Source organism: Tupaia chinensis, unplaced genomic scaffold (assembly GCF_000334495.1).
Source record: "Tupaia chinensis unplaced genomic scaffold, TupChi_1.0 Scaffold150112_1, whole genome shotgun sequence".
Taxonomy (NCBI): Eukaryota; Metazoa; Chordata; class Mammalia; order Scandentia; family Tupaiidae; genus Tupaia; species Tupaia belangeri.
In genome coordinates, this window is record NW_006209952.1 from 368,678 (window position 1) to 390,696 (window position 22,019).

General features: G+C 37.2%; 1 protein-coding gene across 1 annotated transcript in view; it reads left to right on the forward strand.

Moving 5' to 3' along the window:
- LOC102494534 (putative ubiquitin carboxyl-terminal hydrolase FAF-X) overlaps positions 1 to 22,019 on the forward strand; it is a 171,076-nt gene that overhangs the window by 143,317 nt on the left and 5,740 nt on the right. The window contains exons 33-41 of the mRNA XM_027769644.1: positions 3,054 to 3,227; positions 9,915 to 10,056; positions 10,434 to 11,184; positions 13,946 to 14,069; positions 15,277 to 15,502; positions 16,013 to 16,142; positions 19,932 to 20,201; positions 20,874 to 21,094; positions 21,180 to 21,268. Of these exons, the coding sequence (XP_027625445.1) occupies positions 3,054 to 3,227; positions 9,915 to 10,056; positions 10,434 to 11,184; positions 13,946 to 14,069; positions 15,277 to 15,502; positions 16,013 to 16,142; positions 19,932 to 20,201; positions 20,874 to 21,094; positions 21,180 to 21,268 (2,127 nt within the window). The remainder of the gene's footprint in view (positions 1 to 3,053; positions 3,228 to 9,914; positions 10,057 to 10,433; positions 11,185 to 13,945; positions 14,070 to 15,276; positions 15,503 to 16,012; positions 16,143 to 19,931; positions 20,202 to 20,873; positions 21,095 to 21,179; positions 21,269 to 22,019) is intronic.

The window sequence follows — 22,019 nt, forward strand, 5'->3', positions numbered from 1 at the left end:
ATCTTTCTTGCTCCCCGGCGGTTATTGGCGTGGGCATTCCAGTGGGTGGTTTCTCTACAAGCCTCTACGTATTCTGACTTCCAAAGCAGGTAGTCTCCTCCTGAAAGTGTAGGTCAGGCTAATGTTTGCTAATCTGACAGTGTGAGCCAGTCCTTGGCAATAGCTTCAGCCTTAGCTACGGTATACGGAGCAGTAGCTTTGTATTGGGTGACTGCCGTCTTCATTTCTTTTACCATTTTAACGTCATTTTACCTGCTATGACAGCGCCAGGCCTGTCCCTGGGGATCTGTCGTTTCCGTAACAGGGAATGTCTCAAAGTCTGTTGTATGTGATCCCTGAACTAGTTTTGTTTCTTTGTTGGTTTTTAGTTTCTCTAATTGTGATGTTAGTTCCCAGTGTTCTTTTTCTAATTGAATCTGTTCTTTTGTTTTATTTTATTCAAAATCTCTTCCCTAGGGTCAATAACTGGCATCACCAAAGATGGTGTAAATGTGACTGACTTGTAAGGTGGTGGTCGTTTTTGAAAGGCGGCCATTTTGAATGATTGTACTTGCCTGCCTCTCTAAAGTTTCTTCTTCAGGTGGCCATTTTGGATTTTTGTACTTGGCAGTCTTTGTTTCTAAAATTTGTTTTCAGGTGGCCATTTTGGATTATTATCTTTGGCTGCTTTTGTTTCTAAGATTTCCTCCTCTGAACTAGTTGATGACTCATTCTTTTTTGGGGGCTCTTATAGAGCCTTAAGGTTGTTTTTCTTTTTTAGTTTTTCGCATTGTTTAGGTTTTGTCTCACCTTCAGGACTTTTAACTTCTTCCTCACTATCCAGGGAAATAAGATCCTCTCCCTGTTTTTCAATTTTAGGATTCTTGGTTAGATCTGAGGTGGCTATAGCTGCCTCCTGGGGTTGATCATTTTGCATGATCTGCTCTACTTTAGTGGCCATAATGGCAAGGACTTCTTTTAAGTCCTGAACAGATAGTTCACGCTGACTAAGCTCTTGTCCCATTATTACCCGTACTTAAAATAAAACGTAAGTAAATACTTACTGGGACGTCTTTTTTTCATCCCTCTTTTTTTTCCACTTTCTTTTCTTGGGACGATTCTCTACCATCCCCTTCTGTTTTTTGCTGAGGCCTTTCTAATTATTTCAGTGCTCTTCACTGGATCCCTCGTACAGGTCCCTGTTCAGGCGCCACGTGTCCCGACCCACAGGACAGTTTAACAGTTTACTGGGGAGGGAATGAGAGAAGGTACAGACACAGTGGAGACAAGAAGAGGTGCTGATCAAGTAAGTCTCTTTTATTGAGGAAGAATATTAAGTTATCTTCAGGCTGGTGGGCATTGATTGGTTGCCTGTAATGCAAATGGGATAGAACAGCATGACCCAGTCATTGGTGTGAGTGGATCTTTCCTGTTGTCTGGGAGCCCAACCACCCCCTGGGAGAATGGTTGGTCACATGATTTCTGAGAAACAGTTTGCTCAGTGAGGAAGTGAAACTTAATGGTTTCCAAGATGGTGGCTAGCTCAAGATGGCAGAGCTCAAGATGGCTTCCGTATGCAGTGCCCTTCACATATATGCATACTCAAAAACATCCTAACAAGATGAGGAAGAGATTTTAGTGAGGCCAGTCTTAACTGTAGGTTGATGTTTTCTTCCTCCTTCTCAGTTTCTCTGGGAAACCCATTGATTATCTAGCAATTAAAGAAAACAAATAATGTTTTGTCTAATTCTACAGTTAATTTCAAAGGAAGATTAATTTCTCTAAAACTTAAGGGTTACAAAAAGAAAACATGCAGTTAGTGACAAGCAAAATTGTAACACCTCGTAACATACCTTATTGTCAGATACCTCATGGCCCATTGCAGTTAAAATACTTGTCATGGTAGCTTGGTAAACATTCCAGATACATGCGTGACTAAATTTCTTACAGCTTGGAGACACGGAAAAGAAAGGATTGTGGCATGACCATTTCTCTTTCTCTCTGCCCATGTGGGGATGGCATACACACCCTGGCAAAGAAAAGAAAGGAAAGAACACAAATTTGAAAGAAGACAAGTAAATTTACAAAAGACTATTTTTATGGATACTGTAAAACTAGGTATAGAAGTACTGCATGGAAATAATATACTCCATTATTAATTCCAGTATTCAAATACTGACAATCCTGAAACTGAGACCAGAAGCTGCTATGGTAGTTATTGCTGGACTCCCAAATGGCCATCTGTGGTTTTAGTCCATGACTTGGCAGCTTGCTTTCTCTCTTTTCCTCTCTCTCTTTCTTTGTATGTTGAGTGTGTGTGCCTGTAGCAAATGGAAAAAAAAATAATAATGATAAATAAAATTATTATTTTCCAAAATAAAATTCTGAAATTGGGAATGGAAGTTTGCATAGTGGTTAAGGCCTAGACACCCACATGGCTCACTGTGGTTTGAGTCCCAGACCTGGTGACTTACTTTCTCCCTCTGGACACATTTTTAAAATCATAATAACAAAATAAAATTAAGTTAAATAATAAAATTTTAAAATTCTGAAACTACTTTATGTTTTTATGGGGTGAACCAATCTAGAGTAATAGTAACAACCACATTTCTAATTTTTGCCAAAAAAGATTTAGATAACAAACAGCAGGTAGATGACTTTAATTAGTCCTGTGGTATTTAATTAAGCTGTAGGTATCATGTTTGTCATGTTTTTTAAAGAATTATTTATCAATTATATTTATTATCATTTTACTTGACAGAGAGAGAGAAAGTTGGAAAGTAAGAAACCAGGTCCTGGTCTCCAACTACAGTTAGCATCTCAGCCACCATACAACCTGTGATATATGTGCATATATGTTCATACACACACACACAAACACGTTAGCCATGTCTCAGGCTTTTCTTCTCCATTCTGCCAAGTATGGGACTCGATTCATGCATGGTTAGTGATGTGGGAGTTCAGCACATTAACTCCCATGCCTGCCTGTCACTGTCACTTTATGAGAAGTAAAATACAGATATTCTGGTATATATTATATTACCTGTTCTATTTTTTAATTTTTTTATTTCTAGGCTTTGGGGTGAACCTGTTAATCTCCGCGAACAGCACGATGCTTTAGAATTTTTTAATTCTTTGGTGGATAGTTTAGATGAAGCTTTAAAAGCCTTAGGATATCCTGCTATGCTAAGTCAAGTCCTGGGAGGCTCTTTTGCTGATCAGAAGATTTGTCAAGGCTGCCCACATAGGTGAGTAGTATTTACTTTTTTTCCTTAACTACCAGAGGATGTGTATACTCATCAGAAAGTGACAGGAGTGGTAGTAGAAAATGTCCTTCCCAAAGAGGCCTGAAAGTGCTTGTTGCATTCGCTATCCTGTCTGGATTTGGAGCATGCACATATTCCTAAAAAAAATTTTTTTTTTCCTAACCAACTGAGTTTTATTTCCTGTATAAACCAAACCATCTAACATCTTTCAGGTGAAAAAATACTGAATTTGAGTAAAGATATTACAAAATGAATTAGAGCCCAATAATAATTAGCTTTGGGGAGGGAACATAATTCTATTCAGTTAAGGCAAACATGTTTATAGACCACAGATTAGTTTATTTTCAGCACCCATCATGCCATGAATTCATAGGGAATAGGTTCCAGTAGCTCAGGCTTGTTTCCATTGGTTCTCAAAAAATGTGTTTCTCTGGGTGGAGCAGACTGGCGCTTCAGTTGAACCCTCGTACCTTTCTCTTTGGCTTCTTTCTTTTTCTCATCATTTTCCTTCACACGTTTTAGGAAGCTATCTCTGCTCTTAGAATGTTTAATATGCTTAATACACACATTGATTCTCTTGGCAAGAATCTTGCTCTTAACTTGTTTGTTCACAGCAATGCCAGCAGCATGCTGGGTAACATTGTAGACTACTTCCAGTTTTGCCATAGTAACATTTGTGGGGCATTCGTTTTTGAACAGTACCCATTCCCTTAATGTCTACAATATCCCATTTCTTTTAGATTCGCATATATGTTGCCAAAGGAACAACTCCATGTTTTCTGAAGGGCCTCGAGAACATATATCGGGTGTCTCTCCTGTTTCCTGTTGTGTTCATCATTTTGGTTCATTACTGGAAGATGGCAGTTCCAGCCAAAAGGCCCTGACATGTTTTTCAAGCCAAGATTAGGACTCAAAACTATAGTCAGCCATGTAGTATATGGCTCCTTTTACCACAAGCCCATGGGGCTGGCCCCTTAGCACTATTTCCTTTTTTAGTACTGTTTCCTTTTTTTCATTATTCAATTCGATGTATTTATTTATTTTAATTTGCCCAGAAGGACAGAATGAAAGAGAGAGAGAAAGTGAGAAAACAAGCTGCTAGGTTCAGGACTTAAATTGTGATCAATCATTTGGGAGTCCTGCACTCTTAACCACCATGCCACCTGCTGGTCACAATTATTTCCATTTTTTTAATGTGTACTTCATTTTGGTCCTCCACATACACATTTTTAAAAACCTTTTCTTAATTTTGCTATAGGGCACATGCATCTGCTGGAGAGAGAGGAGAGAAAAGGGAAATGAAAAAGCACTCCCTGGCCCACTACAATCCCATCTCCATTATCCTCTCAGGATTTTGGGCATGCTCATACATGTGCCTGATTTGTTTTTCAAGCCACTGGGACTGGGACTTTTACCATGCAGCATGTGGGACCAGCTACCTTAACTATCATACCACTAATTGGTCCATGTTGGTTCTTTTTTTTTGAGAGGTTTTTGCTATAGGGTGCATGTGTTCGCTAGAAAGAGAAATAAAAGCGAGAAATCACCCACCAGAGGGGTGACCGCAGCAGTGTCTTTTCTTCCATTCTCCTCTCGGGATCTTGGACACACATGCACACGTGCCCGCTGTCAGTTTTAGCTAACAGGTCTGAGACTCAAACTGTGTTTGACTACATGGGAATTCAGTGACATAACCGTTGTGCTAACTGCTGGTCCCAGTTCTTTTCTGAATAGTGTAAATCAGGTATTAAACAGCACTACATAAAAGAAGAATCTATAAATTATTACTGAATTCCTAGGACTGGAATGTATTATATTGAGTTGGGTATGCCCTTAATTTTCCACTTCCTGGTAATGTCTGGTTCTTTCACTCTGCTTGCTATTTTATTACCTTCTCATGTGTCCTTTCTTGTTTTGTCATACTCTGATAGATAATATGACCAAAGTATGACAAAGTTAGATATGTTTGCTTATTAAACCATTTAGTAATTCTTAACACCATGTTCTGTGTTTTAGACATAGCAAAAAGAAACTCATGTGTTAACGATTCCTAATCAAAGCAGATAACTAATAGTTTGAAAAGTTTTTTGATGAACATATATTATTATGTAGAAGTATTACTTTAGTACTTGGCTTGTTAGGTTGAAACGTTGATTTGAAATATTTCACAACAAAATATTACAGTAAGTTTATATTTTTTACATGATAGACATGTGTGTGTGTGTGTGTAATATATATATATATATATAGAGAGAGAGAGAGAGAGGTCGGGCTAGGAAATGATTTTAGATTGTCAGAACCTATACATTCAGAAGATAAAACATTTATTTACCTTTCTTAGTCTGCTTTCAGTTGTTATAAAAAACATCGTATATTATGGATAAGAAGAAGTACCCAACTTTGAGTTCTAAGAGGTGGCATGGTACTTAAGGTATTGGATTCCCATGTGAGAGTCCATGGTTGAGTCCTGGACCCAGCAGCTCGAAAAATCACACCGGGTACATGTACGTGCTGTCCAAAAACTGGAGAAGGGAATGGTGGAAATAGGAGTATGGCAAAGTCATTCCCACTGTGGAGTGATTTCTTCCTTTCCCTTTCTCACTATGTATTTATTTATTTTAATTTGCCCAGAAGGACAGAATGAAAGAGAGAGAGAAAGTGAGAAAACAAGCTGCTAGGTTCAGGACTTAAATTGTGATCAATCATTTGGGAGTCCTGCACTCTTAACCACCATGCCACCTGCTGGTCACAATTATTTCCATTTTTTTAATGTGTACTTCATTTTGGTCCTCCACATACACATTTTTAAAAACCTTTTCTTAATTTTGCTATAGGGCACATGCATCTGCTGGAGAGAGAGGAGAGAAAAGGGAAATGAAAAAGCACTCCCTGGCCCACTACAATCCCATCTCCATTATCCTCTCAGGATTTTGGGCATGCTCATACATGTGCCTGATTTGTTTTTCAAGCCACTGGGACTGGGACTTTTACCATGCAGCATGTGGGACCAGCTACCTTAACTATCATACCACTAATTGGTCCATGTTGGTTCTTTTTTTTTGAGAGGTTTTTGCTATAGGGTGCATGTGTTCGCTAGAAAGAGAAATAAAAGCGAGAAATCACCCACCAGAGGGGTGACCGCAGCAGTGTCTTTTCTTCCATTCTCCTCTCGGGATCTTGGACACACATGCACACGTGCCCGCTGTCAGTTTTAGCTAACAGGTCTGAGACTCAAACTGTGTTTGACTACATGGGAATTCAGTGACATAACCGTTGTGCTAACTGCTGGTCCCAGTTCTTTTCTGAATAGTGTAAATCAGGTATTAAACAGCACTACATAAAAGAAGAATCTATAAATTATTACTGAATTCCTAGGACTGGAATGTATTATATTGAGTTGGGTATGCCCTTAATTTTCCACTTCCTGGTAATGTCTGGTTCTTTCACTCTGCTTGCTATTTTATTACCTTCTCATGTGTCCTTTCTTGTTTTGTCATACTCTGATAGATAATATGACCAAAGTATGACAAAGTTAGATATGTTTGCTTATTAAACCATTTAGTAATTCTTAACACCATGTTCTGTGTTTTAGACATAGCAAAAAGAAACTCATGTGTTAACGATTCCTAATCAAAGCAGATAACTAATAGTTTGAAAAGTTTTTTGATGAACATATATTATTATGTAGAAGTATTACTTTAGTACTTGGCTTGTTAGGTTGAAACGTTGATTTGAAATATTTCACAACAAAATATTACAGTAAGTTTATATTTTTTACATGATAGACATGTGTGTGTGTGTGTGTAATATATATATATATATATAGAGAGAGAGAGAGAGAGGTCGGGCTAGGAAATGATTTTAGATTGTCAGAACCTATACATTCAGAAGATAAAACATTTATTTACCTTTCTTAGTCTGCTTTCAGTTGTTATAAAAAACATCGTATATTATGGATAAGAAGAAGTACCCAACTTTGAGTTCTAAGAGGTGGCATGGTACTTAAGGTATTGGATTCCCATGTGAGAGTCCATGGTTGAGTCCTGGACCCAGCAGCTCGAAAAATCACACCGGGTACATGTACGTGCTGTCCAAAAACTGGAGAAGGGAATGGTGGAAATAGGAGTATGGCAAAGTCATTCCCACTGTGGAGTGATTTCTTCCTTTCCCTTTCTCACTGTCTCTCTAGTAAGTGCCTATACCCACTAACAACTTATTTTTTAAAAAGTACCTAACTTTTTGGGAACCAGCAGTTAGTGTAATGGCTATGTTGCTGGACTCCCACATAGCGCTGGACTCCCACATAGTCGACCTCGGTTCGCGTCCCAGACCTGGTTGCTTAAAACTCACGCTGGGCGCATGTGCGTGCGTGCCCAAGATCCTGAGAGGAGAATGCAGGAGAAGGGATTGCGGCGTGACCATCCCCCCTGGGGGGTGATTTCTTGCTTTCTGCTTCTATGTTTCTCTCTGTCTGTCTGGCGAGCGCACGCGCCCTATACTATAGCGAATCCCCCTTTCCCCCCCAAAAAAAAGTACCTAACTTTTTGATCATCTGTTCCTGTTATTGCTCATTAGTTATCTTAATTTTATTCTTTTTATTTTTTTTAAGAGATATTTTTGCTATAGGGCTTACATGCTCGCCACAGAGACGGAAAATGAGAAATCACCCCCTGGTGATGACCACGCTGCAGTCCCTTCTCGTTCATCGTTCTCTTAGCGTTTTGGGCACACATGAACTTGGTCCTGGCATAAGTTTTAAGGTGCCAGGTCCGAGACACAAACCATGATCAACTACATGGGAGTCCAGTGACATAACCATTAGGCTATCTGCTGGTCGCAGTTTTCTTTATTATTTTATTATTTTATTTTTTGGAGAAGTTTTTGCTGTAGGTCTCGTGCACTCACCAGAGAGACAGAAAGCAAGAAATTACACCCCGGGGGAATGGCCACGACACAATCCCTTCTCCTCCTTTCTCCTCTTGGGATCTTGGGCACGCACCCACACATACCCCATGTGAGTTTAAGCCACCGGGTCTGGGACTTGAACTGTGGTCGACTAAATGGGAGTCCAGCAACATAGCCTTAACCCTAACTGCTGGTCCCAGTTTTCTTCATTTTTAAGAAGTAGCTGAAAAATCAGTATTTCATTATGTTAACTTAAAATGTCTGTGTATCATAAATACATGCTCCAAGTAAACTTGTTATATATTAGGAGAATTCATGGAATTCATGGAAGTCTCTGATCATACAAGGTGTGTTTTAGAATATTCTTTTTTTTTTTTTTTGGGGTGCTTTTTCCTCTAGGGCGTGTGCATTTGCCAGAAAGACAGAGAGAGACAGAGACAGAAAGCGAGAAATCAGCCCCCACATGGGATGGCCACACTGCAATTGGTTCTTTTCCATTCTTTTCTTGGGATCTTGGTTATGCAAACATTCTGCATGAGTTAAAACCATTGGGTCCAGGACTTGAACTGGTTGACTACATGGGAGTCCTGCAACATAGTCACCACACCAATTGCTGGTCCCCTAGAATATTCTTTTTAGCTGGATGTTCAGTTATTCTGTGAGGTATCATTTTGCTCTTTTGTAGAGTGTTTACATAGCAACTGATCACATAGCAACTTGTGTAGTAAGTCATTCATTCATTATTTTTTGGACCTGTCTTGTTTTTTCTAACTTAATCCAGAAGTTTCTGAAAGTGAGGGGCTGTGCTCTACATTTATAGGTATATGTTATATGACACTTGCTCTTGAAATCTTTGGATGGATGAATTTAATAATGAGAATTCTTCCCTTGCTATTTTCTGTGTTTAGCAGTCTATATCATCAGAAACTTTGAAACCCTTTTTAGAAAATCACCATGCTGCGGGTTGCTTACTCATTCCCATATTATTATTCCATACTTGTTTTTATAAATGAAACAGTTGAGCATATCAGTTGTTTTAACTTGTGCAGATACTGAGGAATATTTAAAAATGTGTTTGTTTGTTTACTTTCATTAATAGTTTAGAAATAGTATTTTTCTCCCTAAACTTGAATCCTTTTACCTTAGTAATTATTATTTAAATAGGTAGTACACATGGCTATATGATAAAGAGGTTAAACAGTCCAGGAATGGCTGGCTGGAAATCACCACTCACTCTCACAAACTGGACCAAATCATTCTTTTTAATAAAGGTTTTTCTTCTTCTTCTTTTTTTTTTTTGTATTACAGAGATTTTTGGTATAGGGCATGTGTGCTCACCAGAGAGATGGAGAGATAGAAAATGAAAAATGACTCCCCACCCCAGGGTGGGGGTTGGCCATACCAAGTACCCTTCTCCTCCACTCTCTTTTTATGATTTTGGGCACATACACATATGTGCCCATCGTGTTTCAAGCGGCTGGATCTGGAACTCAAACTTTGATCAGCCGCGTGGGAGTCCAGTGTTGTAACCATTACTCCATCTGCTGGTCCCCTGTTTTATTTTCTTTAAGTTGTTTCTAACACACTTTTTGTAAAGGTGAATATAAGCAATAATGCGTATAAAGTATCTTAATATAGTACCCATTCTAAAGTGGCAAGTGAAAGAAAAGTTACTTATTAATAATACTGCTAATTTATTTTATATCATTTAATGTTATAAGTTTATTCTTAGAATTTTAATAATTTCTTAAATAATATATTTAGATACGAATGTGAGGAATCTTTCACAACTTTGAATGTGGACATTAGAAATCATCAAAGTCTTCTTGACTCTTTGGAGCAATATATCAAAGGAGATTTATTAGAAGGTGCAAATGCATATCATTGTGAAAAGTGTGATAAAAAGGTACGTTTTTAAAAACGTAATTATAACTGTATTAAGGAAAGTAGGGGAAATCAGTTGTTTATACTCTTCGATTTAACTACACTCTTTTCACTTTATTGACGTGGTTGCAGAGGGGTAGGAAAAATGATAAATGATCTAAAGATGTCAGTGATAGAATATTGAGAAAAAATTGTGCACAGTATACTAGGAAAAACTTTCTTTATTAAAAAAGTGAATCATTGTATTTTCGTGTGTGTGTGTCACTGTTGTTAAATTCTACAGTTTTAAGAAATGAGACATTATTTACATATTTTTTAATTTAAACATTGTTTAAAATTTCATTATGATACAGTTAGCCTGATTGTGTTCACTATAATTTATTTATCTATTTATTGTAGGTTGATACAGTAAAGCGCTTGCTAATTAAAAAATTGCCTTGTGTTCTTACTATCCAACTGAAACGATTTGATTATGATTGGGAAAGAGAATGTGCAATCAAATTCAACGATTATTTTGAATTTCCACGAAAGTTGGATATGGAACCTTACACAGTTGCAGGTGTTGCAAAGCTGGAAGAAGATAATGTGAATCAAGAGAGTATTTTGATTGAACAGAATGAGCAATCAGAAAGTGAGCTTGCAGGAAGCACAAAATACAGACTTGTAGGTGTGCTTGTACATAGTGGACAAGCAAGTGGTGGGCATTACTATTCTTACATCATTCAAAGGAGCAGTAAAGATGGTGAGAGAGATCACTGGTATAAATTTGATGATGGAGATGTAACGGAATGTAAAATGGATGATGATGAAGAAATGAAAAATCAGTGTTTTGGTGGAGAGTACATGGGAGAAGTATTTGATCATATGATGAAGCGCATGTCATACAGGCGGCAGAAAAGGTGGTGGAATGCTTATATACTTTTTTATGAACGTATGGACACAATAGAGGAAGATGATGAGATGATAAGATACATATCAGAACTAACAATCACAAGACCCCATCAGATTACTATGTCACCAGCCATTGAGAGAAGTGTACGGAAACAAAATGTACAATTCATGCATAACCAAATGCAGTATAGTTTAGAATATTTTCAGTTTGTGAAAAATCTGCTTACATGTAATGGTATTTACTTAAACACTGCTCCAGGTAAGTTCCTGGAAATTAACTTCTTATTAAGAAAAGATTTTATTTTTAGTTCCCAAAGAGCACTGGTGCTCACCAGAAAGAAAACATGAGAGAGAGAAAGAGCACTTTAAAGTTTCCAGCAGTTAGCATAATGGCTGTTGCTGGACTCCCATGTTGTCTGCTTCAGTTCAAGTCCCAGACCTGGTGATTTAAACTCAGGCCAGGCACATGTGCATGCGTGCTCATGATCCCAAGAGGAGAATGGAAGAGAAGGATTGCGGCGTGGCCATCCCCTCTGTGGCGTGATTTCTTGCTTTCTGTTTCTCTGTCTGTCTCTGTCTGGCTAGCGCCCGCTTCCTATGGCAAAAACCTTTCCAAAAAAAAAAAAAAGAGCACTTCAAAACCAGGCATGGTCTTACTGCAGCCCTTTTCTCTTTCCCATCAAGATTGTGTGTATATTTTCTAAGGCACCACTAAGTTCTGCCCTGTGTGTTGTCACTCCATTAACTACTGCATCACAGAACTGGCCTAGTTAAGTATTTCACTTGTAGGACTTTTTACCAGGCACCATATATATTTAATTTTTTTCTTCATTTTATTTTTTCCCCATGACACATTTTAATGTATCAAGGTAATTGATTAGCATGCTTGTCACCCAAAACACTTACCATTACTTTGTGTTGGGGATATTTAGAGCTTCTTGATGTTTTTCTGAAATAAATAATGACCCAGTTGTGGTAGTACAGGCAATAGGGACACTACTGCACAATGCTGGAGACAGTATGAAGGCTCTGGGTTCTGCCTGAATACTTGCATATGCCCACAAGGCAATCTCATGATTCTGCTGGGTTGCAGGACTAGGAGATAGATCTTGGTGTAAAGTCCCAGTCAAAGGTATGCCTTTCTCTATTACTCTCTTTTTCTCTCTCTCTCCCTCGGGAAATAAGCACAATCACACACACACATATAAATATATGTGTATATATGTTATTATATTACTCAAAAAGGAAAATATTTCATGACCCTGCCAATGACTACTACATGACTTTGGCTTTTTATTCATGTTATTATTTTAGGGTATTTTGGTGTTTTATTATACTGATTTTCTCTTCCATAACATGAGATTATTAATCTCAAACTTCAAATATAGAATGAAAATCTTCATAGTAATGGTAACAAAAAATCTATTGTTAATTGGTTAATCTAGGATACATAAGTACATAGAGGTTAAAGCACTAGACTCTCACATGGTCAACTGAGCCCTAGATGCGACAGCTTGAAACTCAGGCTAGGTGCGTGTGCACATGTGCCCATTATTCCAAGAGTAGAAGGGGTTGGCCTTCCTCCCTTGGGGGTGATTTCTTACTTTCTGTTTCTCTGTCCCTCCAGTGAGTACACATGCCCTATTGCAAAAATCACTTTAAAAAAATGCTTAATTTAGGGATAGCAGGTGGAGTGAGTGGAAGTTAAAATGGCTGGATCCCCCTTGGCCAGCTTTATTAATCAGATCCCAGGCCTCATCACTTGAAAGATTATGTTGGGCACAGTGTGTGTGTATCCAAAATCCTGAGAAGAGAATGGAGGAGTAGGGATTGTGGTATGCCATTTCCCCTGGGGGAGTGATTATTCAATTTGTTCTCTCTCTTTTCTCTATCTCTGCTGTGATCACAAATGCCCTAAAATAGACACTTTAAAAAAAAAAAAAGCTACTTAATCTGAATATGCCTTCTATTGGTCAAAATTAGGCCCATCTATTAATTTATATCTTCAATATATCATAACTTATTAATCTTTATGAAACTTAAGTCTCTTTTTACAAATAAAAGAATGGTTTTTAATGGCTCTCATTAGTAATTATTAATGTGCGGAGGACATTGCAGTACCTGATGTGAGAAATCTTTCAGCATTTGGAATAGGTGTTGAGATGTCACTGGAGTTTATTTCTTGGGTTATCTGGAAGTCGTGACCCACTTTTGCATAGAAAAACAGGAAAATGTCATGACTTTCTGGGTAGTAGAATTTTTTTTTTGTTTTACCATAATTTTCAGTTCCTCAGCAAAGTTACTTACCTTTATATTCCCTCTATCACCTCCTACCACTATTCTCTGTTTCTGTCACAATATTTAAGATCGAAAAGTTTGAGATTTACTTGTTTAAACACTGACTTAATACTGGAAAAAAATGAAAGAGCTTTATTGTACCACTTTTTTAATTGCCAGGGGGTGCATGCACCAGAGAGAGAATATGTACACTTTAGTGGGGCATAGTCACACCACAATTCCATTTCTCCATCCCATTGGTATTTTGGGGATACACGTCTGTCTGGTTATTTAAGTTGTTGGGACTGAGATTTGAACATTGGTTGACAACGTGTGTTTTAGCTCTGTTTACCTATATGCTTCAGAACTTGTCCCTATCGGAGTTTTTTTGTTTTTTTTTTTTTTTTGAGTCATGGCTTATATTAGTTTGAAACATGATTTACTGAGGTACTTAGATGATCAATAAGCATTGCTCTGAGCTAAGGTTGCTTTAACATGAAGCTTAAAAAAATGTTTTACGTATATGTTAATTTTTATTTAAAGGACAAGATCTTTTGTTTCCTGAAGCAGAAGAAATCTCCATGATTAGTGTTCAGCTTGCTGCCAGATTTCTGGGCTTATAGTAGTTTGAAACATGATTTACTGAGGTACTTAGATGATCAATAAGCATTGCTCTGAGCTAAGGTTGCTTTAACATGAAGCTTAAAAAAATGTTTTACGTATATGTTAATTTTTATTTAAAGGACAAGATCTTTTGTTTCCTGAAGCAGAAGAAATCTCCATGATTAGTGTTCAGCTTGCTGCCAGATTTCTGTTTACCACTGGATTTCACACTAAGAAGATAGTCCGTGGTCCTGCCAGTGATTGGTACAGGGTTTTAGATTATATTCATGTTATACTTAAAAGTGGTTTGGTTCTTTGTTAATGTTGTTTCTTCCTACCCCTAATCATGAGAGTATTATTTCAAACCTCAAATACAGAACAAAAATGTTGGTAGCAATGATGAGAGAAATCTAGTTAAAATTATACTTTCTCTACATATGCCTTTTATTATTAAAAATCAACTATTAATTTGTATCTTTAATCTCTTTAATTAGGGAGTATTAACCCTTATCTTTATGAAATTCTCATATGGTCTCTTTTTACAAATAGAAAGGTAGGTTTTTATATAGCTATAATCTTAAGTTATTACTAATTCTTAAAGTATAGATATCATACGTGATTTAATAACTCTTTCAGCATCATTTAAGTAAGATGTTAAAGAGATGTCATAGTACCAGGAAAAGTTTGATAATAGATTTACATAGTCCTAAAAACATTCTCATTTAATTTATTTTATGACTCTGTAGGAATATTACCACAAATCTTCATCTGTCCGATAGAAAACCAACTATGCCCATTAATTCTAGAAAATATCTTTGATCATTATTTGTTCATAGAAGAATAGCAATCAAAAATCTATAATTATAACAGTCAAAATAATAAAAACTGCTACAGTCATCCTCTCCTGCCCACAGAGGCTGTGATCCAAGATCATCAGTGATGCCAAAAAAGTGGATAATAACAAACCATATAGACCCAGCTTACTGGGTTCAGTTTAATGCTTCTAAGGTGGTGCAGAAGCAGTGTACTTTCAGTAGAAAATGTTAAGTCCTTTTACATTTTTTACTTTTTAGTATAGTATTCAGTTGAATGAGATATTTAGCACTTTATTGTAAATAGACTTTGTGTTAGATGATTTTGTCCACCTATTAGCGTGAGCATTTTTTGCACATATGTTAGGGAAAATTGCTAGTAGGATATTGTATAGGTTAGCTGTCCTAGTCAAATTTTGACTTAACAGTATTTTCATAGCCCCATTGTGCACTAAGGAACATCTATAAACACTGTAACAATAATAACCATAAAAGAGAACAGTTTTAACAACATACTTGTATAAAACTTGAGTAAATATAGTGTGTCTTTCAAACATCTTAATTGTACCATACTCAAGCAATTTTTAGACTGAGTAACCATAGGAAATAAAATCCAAGAGAAGGTGGTATTACTGTATTCATAGATACTTCTCTTTTAGGTATGATACACTGTGCCTTCTCCTCCGTCACAGCAAGAATGTACGTTTTTGGTTTGCTCATAATGTCCTTTTTAATGTATCAAACCGCTTCTCTGAATACCTTCTGGAATGCCCTAGTGCAGAAGTCCGGGGAGCATTTGCAAAACTTATAGTATTTATTGCTCATTTTTCCTTGCAAGATGGGTCTTGTCCTGTGTCTTTTGCATCTCCAGGATCTTCTAACCAGGTAATTGCACAATTTCTTTCTAGTAATTAAATACGTAGATGGATATTCTGCTTCTGTACATTTAAATCAGCAAATGTGTCTCAGTGTGATGTATTTACTATACTTAAATACTTATATACATATATAATTATGATACTTGTAAATTCTCATAATTATTTTATGAGAAAGAATAGTTACTATTGGGAATTTTGATAAATAAGGAAAAAATTTTCTGTTTATTTAGGCAAGGGCAGTTTTTATTAAATCTTCAGATTCCACATGTTTACGGTTTACTCAGTATTGACTAAATTTAAATCTTTCAAGTAGCATCAATGAAAAACTGTAACATTTTCTTAGAACTTATAACCATATACAGGTTACATAATTAAATCAGTTTCCACTCTTTATTCTCTCTCAAGGCATAGTTATTTAATGCAGTTCTTACTATCTATAGATGTAATCCTTTTTAATGCAAATTGAGTTGTACTGTTTTTGCATTCTTGCTGATCGAATGACTGATATCCTTAACAGGTGTGTGATAATTTGAGCTTGAGCGATCATTTACTAAGAGCAGTACTGAATCTCTTGAGAAGGGAAGTTTCAGAGAATGGCCGTCATTTACAGCAGTATTTCAATTTGTTTGTAATGTATGCCAATCTAGGTAAGAGCTTTATATAACTAATGATTATTTTATATTTATATACTAGATGATGAAGACAGTTTAATCCAATGATGAAGTAGAATTTACATTTTAAAACTTTAAAACTCATTACAGTGTCTGGCAGGTGGTGTGGTGGTTAAAGTGCTGGATTCTCAGATGACTGTTGTTCGAATCCCAGACCTGGCAGCTTGCTTTCTCAGGTTCTCTTTCTCTCTTTCTCTCTCTCTCTCTGGTCAAATTTTTTTTTTTTTTTGAGAGTTTTTTCGCTTTAGTGCGTGTGCGCTTGCCAGACAGACAAAGAGAGACAAAGTGAGAAATCACCCCCCAGGGGGGATGGTCACGCCACAATCCCTTCTCCTCCATTCTCCTCTCGGGATCTTAGGCACGCACACACACGCGCCCAGTGTGAGTTTTAAGGACCGATTCCAGGATGCGAACTGCAGTCAACTATGTGGGAGTCCAGCGACATAGCCATTACGCTAACTGCTAGTTTCCATCTCTCTGGTCAAATTAAAATAATAACAACAACAAATGGAACTAAATAAATAAATTACCATTTAAAAAAAACTTATTACAAATTTTCTGTATAACTATCTTTGTAGAATTATTTATTTAATTTTGTTTATCATTATTATTATTTTTGAAAATTTGCTACAGGTATGTGCACATACCAAAGAGAGAGAGAGAGAGAGAGCTAGCTACCAGGTCTAGGACTTGAAGTGTGACCAGCTATGTTAAAGTCCAGTGCCTCAACTACTACATCAGCTGCCGGTGCCTCTATGTAATTTTTTATAGCACTTGCTGCACAATATAAAATGTATGTACTTTATCTTCTTGGTCATCCTATGATGTCAGATACATGTCCGATTCAGGTTTTTAATCTATCCTTTTTATAAACTGCTAGGCAATATGCATGTGACCAGGGAGATATATAAAGAGATAAGAGTGAGGAAGAGATGAAAACCACTCCCTAGTGGGATATAGTCAGGCTGCAATTCCTCTTCCTCTATTTCTTCATCTCACCAGTGTTTTGGGGACGCACACACCACCTGTGCCCTGTGTATTTTCAAGCTGCCAGAGCCAAGATTGGTTAGCCATGCAGAATTCAGGGCTTTTAATCAGTAGACCCTCGAGCCAGTCCCATGTTTATCTCTGTTGGAAAAATGCCTCTTTGGGAAAAATACTTATATCCAAGCCACGTTCACCCATTTGTTTGTTTGTTTGTTTATTTGTTTTTAGAGAGATTTTTGCTATAGGGCACCTGTGCTTGCCAGTGAGACAGAGAGAAAGAAAACTAGAAGTCTTCCCCCATGGGTGGGTGGCCACAGTCTTGACTCATCAACCCTCTTCTCAGGATTTTGGGGACACACATGCATAATGGTCAGGTTTAGAAATTATTTCCTGAAGAACTAATAGTGTGTACATACTTTTTTGTTAAACTAAATCGAAATTGGTGTTAATGTAAATTAGCAATTTACTTTATTTTTTAAATTAATGTCAGTGTCATTTCCATTATGTCCTTATTTTAAGAGCCTATTTTTTTCTCACATCACCTACAAACCTTTTTCAAAAGTTTTGTTATCTTTACCTAAGAACTTATGTTATGGTTAATCTATTGTGTTTTGATGGTTTTTAACATTTTTGTCTTGCTTACAACTAGCCTGTAGAATTTTTACAGTTGAACATTTGATTAGTAGTACTCAGTCACTATTGAATAAATGGATGGATAGTAAAAAAAAAATAAGTTGAAAATTATTCTAAGGAATATAAATTTTAAAAATTTTAATTTGGGACCAACATATGGCATAATGGTTGTATCACTAGACTCCCGCGTAGGTGACTATGGTTGGAGTCTGGGTACCAATGGCTTAAAATTCATACCTGGGGCATGTGCATATGTGCCCAAAATCCTGAGTGGAAAGTGGCTTGGCAGTCTCCAAGTTGTGTAACTTCTTGCTTTCTGTCTCTTTGTCTTTCCAGCAGGCACATGTACCGTATAGCAAAAACTTTGTGGCATGTGGTGTGGTGGCTATGCTCACTGGACTCCGGCATGGTTAACTGTCGTTCGAGTTTTGGATGGGATGGCTTACTTTCTTTTTTTTTTTAAGAGTTTTTTTCACTATAGGGCACATGTGCTTGCCAGACAGAGAGACAGAAAGGGAGAAATCACCCCCCAGGGTGGATGGTCACGCCGCAATCCCTTCTCCTCCGTTCTCCTCTCGGGATCTTGGGTACGCATGCACACGCGCCCGGCATGATTTTTAAGCCACTGCGTCCGGGACGTGAACCGTGGTCGACTACGTGGGAGTCCAGCGACATAGCCATTATGCTAACTGCTGGTTTCCAGGATGGCTTACTTTCTAACTTTCCCTCTCTCCTTCTGTTCCTCTCTGGTCACATTAAAATAAATAAGTTAAAGGGAAATAAAATAATTCTTTAAAGAAATGTTAGTAACATTAAATATCTGTCTGATTTTTTGAGAAATTAATTCAGAAAATTGTCATAATTTTGAATAACTTTTTTAAGATTATGAGCATCTAACTCCAGTTTTATTACCATGTGTTTCTCTTTTTTTTTAAAGAATTATTTTATTTAACTTTATTTGTTCATTTATTTCAATTTAACCGGAAGTGAACAGAGTGTATGCATAAAAGGGGGGAGAGACACAGAGAGAGAGATAAACTGAGAAAGGTAGCTGCCAAGTCTGAGACTTGACGCATGGTCGGCAAACGTGGGAGTCCACACCCTTAACTACCATGCCATCTGGCAGGCTATAGGGCACCTGTGCTTGCCAGAAAGACAGAGAGAGAGAGAAAGAGAGAAATCATCCCCTGGGAGGATGGCTATGCTGTAGTCCCTTCTCTTCCATTCTCTTGGGATCTTGGGCACCCATGCGTAAGCTGCCACTGTGAGTTTAAGATGCCGGGTCTGGGACTTGAACTGTGGTTGGCTACATGGATGTCCAGCGATGTAGCCATTACACCATCTGCTGTTCCCACCCCATCACAGTTTCTTTTCTGGACAACCAATGAACATAATTTTCTAAGGTTTTGTCTGTGCACTGACCTGCAAGAGAGACAGAAAATGAGAGGGAAATTAAGAAATCACCATACACAAAATGAGGAGGAAAATAAGAAATCAACATGGTCAGTGACTTCTTCATTCTCCTCTGGGGAGCTTGAGTACACATGCATACATGCCTAGTGTGATTATCAAGCCTTTACCTTTCTTGTTTTTTTTTTAACTATAATACTTAACTATCCTAACCATGTTCGGGACTTGAAATGTGGTTAGCCATGTCAGGGGGGTGGCCATGCCACAACCCCTTGTCCTCCATTCTCCTCTCGGGATCTTGGGCACACCTGCACATGTGCCCAGTGTGAGTTTAAACCACAAGGTCCAGGATTCGAACTGTAGTCAACTACATGGGAGTCCAGCAACATAGCTAATTATGCCAACTGCTGGTCCTCATGAACTTTTAAAAAAATAAGAAAACACTTTTGTGTGTGTGTGTGTGTGTGTGTGTGTGTGTGTGTTCTCCTCCCATCCCCCACAGTGTCTACATGCTTGTCAGAAAAATAGAGTGAAAATGAAAAAATCACCTCCCAAGAGTGATGGCTACACCACAATCCATTCTCTTCCATTCTCCTCTTATAATTCATGCATACTTGCTTTGACTTGGTGTCAGTTTTCCAGCCGCCGGGTCCACGGTTTAAATTGTAGGCAACCTTATGGGAGTCCAGCACTTTAATCCACACCACCTGCTGGCTTGGAGATGAGCTTAAAATTAAGATTGTAGGCAGTTTGATCATTACTTTTTTTTCTTAACTATTACACTTAACTATCCTAACTTTTTTTTTTTTTTTAAAAGGGGGGGCAGAGCAAAGACACAACTTCTGAAATTGAATGTACCTGCTACCTTTATGCTTGTGTCTCTAGATGAAGGACCAGGTCCTCCAATCAGATATCAGTATGCAGAATTAGGCAAATTATATTCAGTAGTATCTCAGCTGATCTGCTGTTGTAATGTCTCAGCAAGAATGCAATCTTCAATCAATGGTAAAATAGAATGTTTAGTTCTGTTTAATAGTTTTTTAAATAATTGCATCTTCTTATCATACATATATCAGCTGTTTTGAAAATTTATTCAAATGGAGAGTCTGAAAGCCCATGCTTCCATAATGCTGTTTTAAACTTTGAGCATTTTCACTTGCTTTAAAAGGAACTTTTTATCCCCTTGAGATTACGTACTATTATAAATAATTATGAACAGGTAGGTTTCAGAATGTTTTAACTTTTCACCATCATTTGTATGTTTACATTATGTTTTATTGTATATCTGATTATTTTAATAAATTTCTTTTATGTGGTCGGGAAACAATTTAAAATCAGACTTCAGGAGCCTGTAGGTGTCGTAGTGCTTAAAGTTTTAGACTCCTATATGGTAGATAACAGTTTGAGTCCTGGACCTTGTGGTTTGAAACACATGCTGGGTATATGTGCATGCATGACCAAAATTATAAGAAGAGAAGGAAGAAGGGATTGCAGCTTGGTCATCCACCCTGGGGTGGTGATTTCTTGTTCTCTGTCTTTTTCTCTCCAGCTAGTACACATGCCCTATAGCAAGACCCTCTCGCTCTACAAATAATGATGATAATAATACTACTTAATTTTTGAAATAAATTTTGGGAGAAGTATATTGGCTTTTCATTGGTGACAAATCTGTTCTAGGTAATCCTCCTCTTCTCAACCCTTTTGGTGACCCTAATTTATCACAACCCATAATGCCAATTCAGCAGAATGTTGCAGATATTTTATTTGTGAGAACCAGTTATGTGAAGAAAATTATTGAAGACTGCAGTAACTCAGAGGAGACCATCAAATTGCTTCGTTTTTGCTGCTGGGAGAATCCTCAGTTCTCATCTACTGTCCTGAGTGAACTTCTCTGGCAGGTTAAAGAAAATTAAACATTTATATGTTATAATTTTTTAAAATTTACTTTAAATAAGTAATTCACTATGCTTGATCTGTTTATAGGTTGCATATTCATACACATGTGAACTTCGACCATATTTGGATCTACTTTTGCAAATTTTACTGATTGAGGACTCCTGGCAGACTCATAGGTAGATACCAGATACTCTTTTCTCTCATAATTTCTGTGTTTCAGAAGTAATTGAAATTGCCAGTAGCCAAATACATTTTCACTTTTTGCAGCTTTCTTTAATTTTTTGTCGGTCATATTACTTACTTGTATGTATTTTCTTACTCTTTGAATTCAAGTTAATTTTATCCTGCCAAATCATATTATGGTGACATAGATACTAGATCCCAACATTTCTGAAAAAAATGAAGTAACTTCCACATGCTTATCATGGTTCTAGTCAGACCCAGTGGCTTGGAAATTATACCAGGCTTGTGTGCATCTGTGCCCGAGATTCTAAGAGAAGTGATTGTACTGTTGCCAACCCCCTCTCTGGCAAGTGCATGCACCCAATGGCAAAAACCTGAAAGAAAAAAGTAACATGAATTATTTTCAACAAAACAATCTTGAAAACTCATGTGTTAGCAATTAATCCAAGATAATGTAGTGTATTATTTTCAATTCACTTTCAGTAATATGTTTAAATTATATAGGAAACTCATTTTGAATAGTGTTTAGATGGTTATAAGCTCAAGACTGTTGAGTCAGACTGCCAGCTTCTCCCCAACTTGCTAGCTATGTAATATTTGATGAGCTATTCAATCTCTGATTTTGTTTCTCTTCTGTTAAAGTAGATACTCTAGTTAATCTATTTTCCTTTAAAAATTTTTTTTTAGAAAATAAAGGAAATTAACTTGTTAATGAGATACTACAGTGATATAAAACACATGTAT